Source organism: Merops nubicus, unplaced genomic scaffold (assembly GCF_000691845.1).
Source record: "Merops nubicus isolate BGI_N331 unplaced genomic scaffold, ASM69184v1 scaffold35772, whole genome shotgun sequence".
In the NCBI taxonomy this organism is placed as follows: domain Eukaryota; kingdom Metazoa; phylum Chordata; class Aves; order Coraciiformes; family Meropidae; genus Merops; species Merops nubicus.
This window is the reverse complement of record NW_008594905.1, coordinates 53,147-61,407: the sequence shown is the minus strand read 5'-3', so window position 1 is coordinate 61,407 and position 8,261 is coordinate 53,147. Positions and strand designations below refer to the sequence as shown.

Sequence of the window (8,261 nt, the reverse complement as noted above, 5' to 3'; positions counted from 1 at the left end):
TCAAAGGGGTTTTTTTCTTTTTTTTTTTTCCCTCGGTGCAAAATCGCACTTTGTTTTTAAAGTTTTGCTTTAAAGTTTTAAGTTTTGCACTTTTGTTTCTAAAGAGAGCATTTTTGCCCTGTTTTGTTCTTTTACATCATGAAACCTGTGCTGTGACATTAAAAAGAAATACCATATGCCAGGATATTTGACCACCGAAAGCTCCTCTCACCGACTTCACAACAATCACAAGCAGGGAATCACAAACAAGAGACTTTTCTTCCTCTAAGTCTCACGGACACTATCCTCTTTGCCCACTTTGCTGCTGAGTTCTGAAGGTAATAAGCCTGTAAAAGACTCATACTCCACAGGTTGCCTCTGCAGAACAGGCAACTTCCCACTACAGAATCGGATCCAAAAATTTATCCCAACAATAACACCAGGAGGAAGGAGGCTTCTATGTCTTGCACACTTTGGGTTTCGATTCAGGCACTTGAACTGCTGGACAGATGCCATTCTCAACCAAGTAAGTGAACATAGGGTTAGAATCGTCTGTATCTAGGTCTAACAATGAAGTATCAGCAGCAAAGTGGAGGCAGGGAGTGAGCAATCCATCTGTGCTGAGACTTGTTTATTGTTTCTAAAATGCCCAAGAAGACAGCAGCAGTAACTGTTCCATAGTGTCCATTTTCCTTGTGAGTTGTGTTGCTGATACGAGGCTTTTCCGTGTCTTGAACTTAGAAGGCATTGAGGTATCCTGTGCCTAATTACCTGGATCCAACAGGTCCATGCTAGAGCCAAACATTGCCACCAGCTGCTCCTCATAATGTGTTATATTCCTCTTCATAATGTCCATGCAGGGTCCGAGCAACCTCTCAAATGCTTGCACATCCATGACTGCAAAGGAACAGAAGTGAAAACAAGATCGTTTACCAAAAAGGACACCACACAGCAACCTGTTTTTTGAACTCGGAACATAAAGTTCCACTCCAACCCACTTGGGTTTGAGGCTTCACCAGAAACCACAGAAACAGAAATCACATTTCTAATTTCCCTCTGTACTGTTACTTGGAGAGACAATATTAATGAAATACGTTCCCGACCCCAAGGATAAATACAGAAGCCAAATATACACCACACTGGCACAAAGAGATCACCTGAAAGCTGTGTGTGACAAACAAGCTGTAGACAAGAAGCTGATGCTACTTACCCCTTTAAAGAGTACAGGCCACACAAGAAGGAAAAAAAACAACCCAGCATCTGCTGGAAGGAAGCAGCAGTGCTGCTCAGACTCCAGTGTGGAGATCTGCTCCTGCCCTTGCTCCTAAACCACCGGTTACAAAAGGCTGCCAGGTTTTGAACAGCTGCTTACTTGGGCATGGTCCATAAAGAAGCAAAGACCAGAAACAAGCAACTAGAAACACAGAACATCTGCTCACCTAAACACTTGACCTCCCCGACAGCGTAGGCAGAGGCTGCTCTGGGTTTGTTGGTAACGAGTGCAAGCTCTCCAAAATACTGCCCTTTGTGGCACCGGGCAATCTCCACCTCCTGGTTGGCGTCTTTACTTGTCATAGTCTGTTAAACAGCACGTTTTAATTATTTGCATACAGCTCTGTCTTTGTACAAGGCTGCAGTGACCTTACAGACATCTTACAGGTGTGCAACAGCTCATTGGTTTGGTGCTTTTAAACTAGTAATTCCCAACTCATGCTCTGTCCTGGTAGAACACCTTAACAGCATATTCAGCTAGGAGTTTGGTAAGAAAAGCCAGCCCACAAATTTTGAGATTGGCAGATCTTTACTGTTACAGCTTTGGGAACTGCTATTACATCAGCCTAATACAGGCTTTATCATGCAAAACATGTTGTTCCCTAGATCTGCTTCAGACTCTACAGAGATCTGCTCGCAGGCCAAGGTCTAGCATGTCACTAGAGGTAACAGACCCCACAATCTGCAAGTTGCACTTTTCTGTATAATCGTAGAAGAAAGGTTTCATCTCCACCCTTAAAGCCAGGTAGAGTCTATCAGGTTAATTTGCAGAGGAGCAGATACAACCAAAAGACTTTACAACTTTAGTAGTGACCTCTGGCCAGCTCAGAACACGTATGGGGATTTACAACCTACATCACATCAGTGGCAATGATAAATGCCATAAAGTAACATCTTTAAATAAGTCAGGGTAGCCTTTTTTATACTGCTTGTATTAATCAAATCAGGGATCAATCTAAAGCCTAATCACCCAGCTTGAACTCACCTTGCTTTTAATCAAGATTTTTACTTCACCAGATTCTACAATGTAGAAACAATCTGCTTTATCACCCTGTGAAGAGGAAAAGGTAATTTTTTAGTTTACTAAAAAATCAAGGTACATCTAAATGGCATTAAAGCATTCACTCTGAACTAGGCCTTGAGAAATCTGCTAGAATTGACATTCAAATTCCTTCCATTAAAAGGTGACTGGTTAGGTTATATACAAGAGGGATCCACAGGGGAAGGAACTGTTGGTACATCATTCAGCAAGAGGGCAAGTGAAAAAGCAAAGGAGATTGATGATATAGAGCAAAATAAACGAAGTACAAAAATTCTGATCCTGATGGAAGTATCCAATAGCTAGTGAAACTAAACAGGGCTTGGAACTTCTAGACGAAAGTTTTAATAGAACACAATTTTGTGACTGCATTTCTAGATGTCAGAAGTAGGAACGACCCATTAAATTCAGTATGAGCTCAATTGATCTAGGGTAAAGTGCAGAAGAGTTCAGCAGAACCCAGAACAGCTGTATTTGAGAAGCATGAACATAAAAAGTAAGAGGAGGATAGTTTACAGAAAACCAAGTCCACAATGAAAGCTATCTACGTGAGGAATGACTCAATAGCTGCATAAAGGTAGCGAGAATGGTAAGGAATAAAGCACTCAATAGCATCATGCCATTAAAAGAAAATAAGCCACATAGTGCAAGAGGGAAAAAATAAAAATCTATAGCCATTTTATATCAGGTTCTACAAAGACATCACAAGGTGCCGTTGAGTAACTAAGTGTGAAACAAAAAAAAAATCTGTTTCAGTCAAATTCATCTGTTTCTATGAAAAATTCACTGTGATGGTGACTGAGCATTGGCACAGGTTGCCCAGAGAGGTTCTGAAGTCTCCATCCTTCAGGATATTCAAAAGCCACCTAGCCATGATCCTGGGCAGCTGGCTCTAGGTGACCCTGCTTGGGCAGGGGGGTTGGATAAGATGACCTCCAGAGGTCCCTGTCAACTTCAACCATTCTGTGATTCTTTAAGAGTTTCCAGAACCTTTTTTACATCCATCTAAACCACATCAGATTGCAGACCTTCAACATATCGTAATTTACAGCTCTGGAGAGCTTCACCAGGTCTTAATATTTTGAAAGTTTTAGCTGTGACAGAGAGCTCTGTCCCTGTGGGCTTGGTGTAGGACTGGAATTCAGAGTGGAGAGACAGCACATGCCTCCTGCTATGCATCAGAAGCAAAGGGACTAAAGGCTTCAGGAAGACAGAGGCTGTATAAGGAACTGATAAGGGAATGAGAGCAGCTCAGCAAAAAAAACCCCAAAACAGTGTGAGGAGAGAGATAAATGTGACATTAAGTCAAATAGACAAGGAGACTACAAGTATGATAGGAAGGATGGAGAGAGATGTTTACAGCTTGAGTATGAAAACATGCACTGGGAGAATCACAGAGAGGATGATACAAGGTTTAAACTTGTAGTTACGGTAGAAATTAGGCCTTTAGGTAAGCTTCCTGGGGACAGTTAATCATCCAGCACAAAACTCTTCCTTCAGTCTTGCCATCTATCACAACATGAACTAATACAGTCTGTACACTTCTGAAAAAGTGCTGAAAGAGTACTTATTTTTTAAAAGAATGAAACAAACTGAGTGGGAAAGATCCTCATAACACCAGCAGACACTAACAATTTTCAAGAGCTTTAAGGCATGCTGCTCTTAACTGAAGGGTCAAATTCCAGAGAGGTAATAAAAATGTAAAACTATCCACAAGAGAAAAGGCATTTGTGGCAACTGCTGTAATGTAAGAGCTATCACACCTTTTCCAAGCATAAAATGTCATCATCTTTGGAAGTGTATTATGATCACCCAGACCTATCCAAACTGTTAATCCTCCTTTTAAGGATAATTACATCCTCGTCCTTAATTCAGTTATTACATTATTATTATTGGATCACTGATTGTGTGGGTTCCCAGTTTTGGGACTGATTTATAAGCTTTGATTTTGTGTAGTTTGGTTTTCTCAGAGTCTTAAGCAACAAGATTTTCAATTTACAGAATTGAGGGTATTTTTGGAGAGAAACAATTTGGCACTACTTAGTTACCAGCAAACTAAGGTTTCCTGCATTCAGTTATTTGATATTCAAGGTATCTAAGATTAATTACTCAAGACATTATCAAGGAGTCATATTCTGTTTATAAAACAACATGACAGTTGTGATCAAAATCCTGCAATTTCAGGTAAGCCAAGGACCTTCTTGCATTAACTTCTACTTGAACTTTTGCAAGTTTTTTTGCAAGACTTTTTTTTGCAAGTTTTTTTTCACTTTTGCAAGGCAGCAACCCTGGTCTAAACTTCATGCAAAATTCAAGTGTTTCGTCAGTGACTGTGTTCCAAGAAGTTTTTTGTGTCGCAGTCAAAATAATCTTGCAGCTTTAGCTTAAGTTTGCTTCATGTTCCACCACTCTGACCTCAACCTATTGCAGCAAACAAACATACACCAAAAATCAAAGGCTGGCAATTGAAGCTAGACTACTGCACCATTGAACCAGTCTTTTTAAGAGCATCAGGAAAAACAGTGGGTTTAATTAACCCTGATAATTTCTTAGAAAAATTAACGTAGTTTGGTCCAACTAATGAAATATTCCAAATTACTTCAACAGGAGTATGATTTGGATAAAAGTAAATCAATTGTTTGGTTTTGTTGTTCAGTCAGACCTAGGAATTAGAGATGCCTTTACTACATGCTTGTGCCTCCTTGTTTAATCCGGTGCCTATGAAAAGTCTAGCTGGGGGCTTTCATGGAAAATTGCATAGACAAGACACTTAATTTCAGCTCCTTAAGACATACTCCCTCTTGAAACCTTGCAAACACCATTTATAAAAAAACCAAACAGATGAAAGAAGAAAAAACCCAGAAGCTAAAGTAATAGAATAAATTTGTAGCATAAGACATATTAGCTGTTCCACAAACACTGAAGAAGTGCAAGCACAAGTGCCAAGTTGATCCAAGTAATAGGAGTCTGTAAGTCAACTCCAAACTGAAAAAAAGAAGCAGAGAAAGGAGAATGATAAACAGAAATTTAAACATCAAGTACCTGAGAAATTATACGCTCCCCATCTTGATATACTTTCTCCCCTATAACATCCACTATCTTCATTCGCTCTGATGCCTGGAACAAAGAGGAAAATTAAACATAATCACCTATTCTAGTACATCTCTGGTAAACTTTGTAGCCCTCAGAGAGCCATTCGTTAGACACACAAGCATGCAGTATTTGGGTACTGAAAAATACAACTCCTACAATGACCATGTTGTGCTGCTCCTAAGCTTTCAAGACTACCATAATCAATAGGGAAATAAAATTGTCTATTGTCCCATTCGTGTTTTTCTTACCCCCAAAGTAAAAAAATAACTGAGTTGGCTGGTTTAGAGGGAAAAAAGATCCCTTCCTCTAAGCTTTAGTTGAAATTTGACTAAAACACCCAGAAAAATGTCATAAACTTCCTAAGAAAAAACTTCAATGAGAAACACCGGTATCACGTTTTCCAAATATTTTCATCACCATATATTTGAATATGTGGGGTGTTTTCCTGTCCCACAACTCATTTCTACACTGGAGAGAGGAAGGGGATATGAGAAGGATACCAGCTCTAAATTGTAAGCAGGCACTGCAACAGGATGCCCAGCAGCCAGGGTGAGCACTACTAATCTGACAGGCAGGGAAATATGCCTGTGTCTTAATCAACAGGAAGAGAGAAAGAATAGTTAAATTTATCTCCAGTGTTTGCCAATGCCCACCTAGAACACCACAAAACAATTTTGTTGATTCAGAGCAGTGTAAAAAACACATTAAGAAAGGAAGAAAATCCTACAGTTAAAATGAGTCTCTGAACAGATGATTCAGTTGTAATCCATTCGTTCCACAAATGCACCTCAATCTAGCCCATGTTTGAGAAACTTAATTCTGATCCATGCGTGATTCAACTGCAATGTGTCATGCAAAAAGCCATCCAGTGCTAATGAGTTATTTTTCTCTGTCTTTAAATATTTATGAGTCATTTTTTTGCTCAAAAAAAGTCACATTGATGGAACTAGTTTAAGCCAAGCACTGGGAGAAGCTGTTGTGCAATTTACCCTTTCCACAGCTACCAACATATGTCCAAAATGATACATATTACAGGTTGGTATTCACAGCTTTGCAATACTTTGCAATTTTGTAATCTTCTCTCAAAGGGAGAAGATAAAAAGCTCTTCTCAAATCCTAAAGATGAATGCTGAGAAATGTTCTTATGAGAAAACAAAGAAAAGCTAAGTTATGGTGTAGGGCAAAGACAAGCACATACTAATTGCAAAGCAGTTTGGTAAGTCTCCAAAAGCCCTCTGAAGATACAGGCTGAATCAATAGCTTAGAAGTAATAATTTGCACATTGATCCTAAAGTCATGGACCACGCACATCAGCATGACATCTGCCATTTTATTCCCAGGTAATAGTGCCTCTCTTTGGTCTATTCTTAGCTTACTCCTTGAATACCAGTTAAGGTTAAAGCAGAACCTACCACGGCCATGGCCTACATCTTTGTCTCAAATTTAAAATCATTCATGGCTGATAAAAGGCCAAATATCCCACTGATGGTATCATTACTTCAATATCACACCCTCAAAGGAAACCACAGCCCTGAGTTTCAATTTTCACTTTAAAACCTGTTCTCTAACATACTTGTAGATGGGATTTTTTTGTGAGTATCTTTTCTGATTTTTAAAAAATCATTATACAGATTGAGATAAAAAAAAAAAAAAATCAGCAAATTGTGAATAAAGGCTGTGGAAAAAAAAACCCTGAACAACCAAACAGCATACAGCTTCAGCAATGCAAATTAAGTTGTATGGTAAACGTGACACCAAAGCAGCTCTTAAAATTTTATTCTAAGCAAGAATAACACAGGTTGCTGATACAGTAGAAAGACTATGGAGCTAGTGCAAGAATCTGATGCAGATCTCTCTGAGAGAATTTACCTCCAAGGATTTAAGAAGGGGCACAGATTCAATAAATGATTCATATGTCTTCCTCTTCTTTGCATTGTTTTTCAATATAATTCTTCTGAATGTCACTCGATCCTGTAAGAAACAGCACAGAAAAGAACATTATTCCTCTTTACTAAAATGCTCCCTGTTTAAAGAACTGACAAACATGAACTAGTATTTGCAACAAACACTGGGTTTGAGAAGCCAGCTGTTCAAATGATACCATATCCATCACGACTGTGATTGTAACAGCTCTTGTGAGAGAACCCATGGCAATAATAAATTGAAAAACGGGGAGCTGTAAGACCTGGTCCTTCTCAGATAAGCATTAAAGAACTCTATTGTTAGTTTATTTTGCACTGTTTTTCATGTTTGAGTTTTTGGGCTTTGTTTGGCTGGTTGCTAATGTATCTTTCATGCTTCCACGAACAACAAAGAGGTTATGTTCTTCTTGTTGAACCCTTTGGAAGATGGAATTTCCACCGCTTATTTGTTCAACTCCTGCAGGACTAAATCTGCTTTGGATTCTCCCCTATTCGACTTCCAGATTTCAGAAGTTAGATTTATAGTAGTCTAAAATAGATTAGGGACAGAATATCAAACATCAACAGGTTTGATTCACTCCTAAACCTTCTAGAACCTGAAAGGGAGCTCTTTGCAATGACTTCTTCCAAATCACTGGTACCATAAGCACCTTTCTGATGGAAAAATTGTTCGGTTAGGTTTTGAAGCCCAAATATGGGGCAAGGTTGCTCCCACCCCACCTGCACGGGTCTTCTGGTAGGAGGCAGCGTCCCGAGGTGCTGTGCCGGTTCCGCGGCCACCGGGCGGCAGCCGACGGCCACCGGGCGGCACTCCCTCCCTCCCTCCACGGCCACCGGGCGGCACTCATTCACTTCGTCACCCTGTGGCCACCGGGCGGCACTCCAGCGCTCCCTCCCTCCGGCGGAGCTCGCCCGGTACCGGCCCCGGCAGACATGTTGGGGGTTCACTGTCAGGC

General features: G+C 40.1%; 1 protein-coding gene across 1 annotated transcript in view; it reads right to left on the bottom strand.

Annotated features, from left to right (window-relative positions):
* Positions 1-307: 307 nt before the first annotated feature.
* PRKAR2A (protein kinase, cAMP-dependent, regulatory, type II, alpha) overlaps positions 308-8,261 on the bottom strand; it is a gene marked incomplete at its 5' end in the record, with an annotated part of 40,694 nt that continues 32,740 nt past the window's right edge. Inside the window, 5 exons of the mRNA XM_008935905.1 lie at positions 308-876; positions 1,419-1,557; positions 2,237-2,302; positions 5,333-5,407; positions 7,253-7,354. Of these exons, the coding sequence (XP_008934153.1) occupies positions 743-876; positions 1,419-1,557; positions 2,237-2,302; positions 5,333-5,407; positions 7,253-7,354 (516 nt within the window). The remainder of the gene's footprint in view (positions 877-1,418; positions 1,558-2,236; positions 2,303-5,332; positions 5,408-7,252; positions 7,355-8,261) is intronic.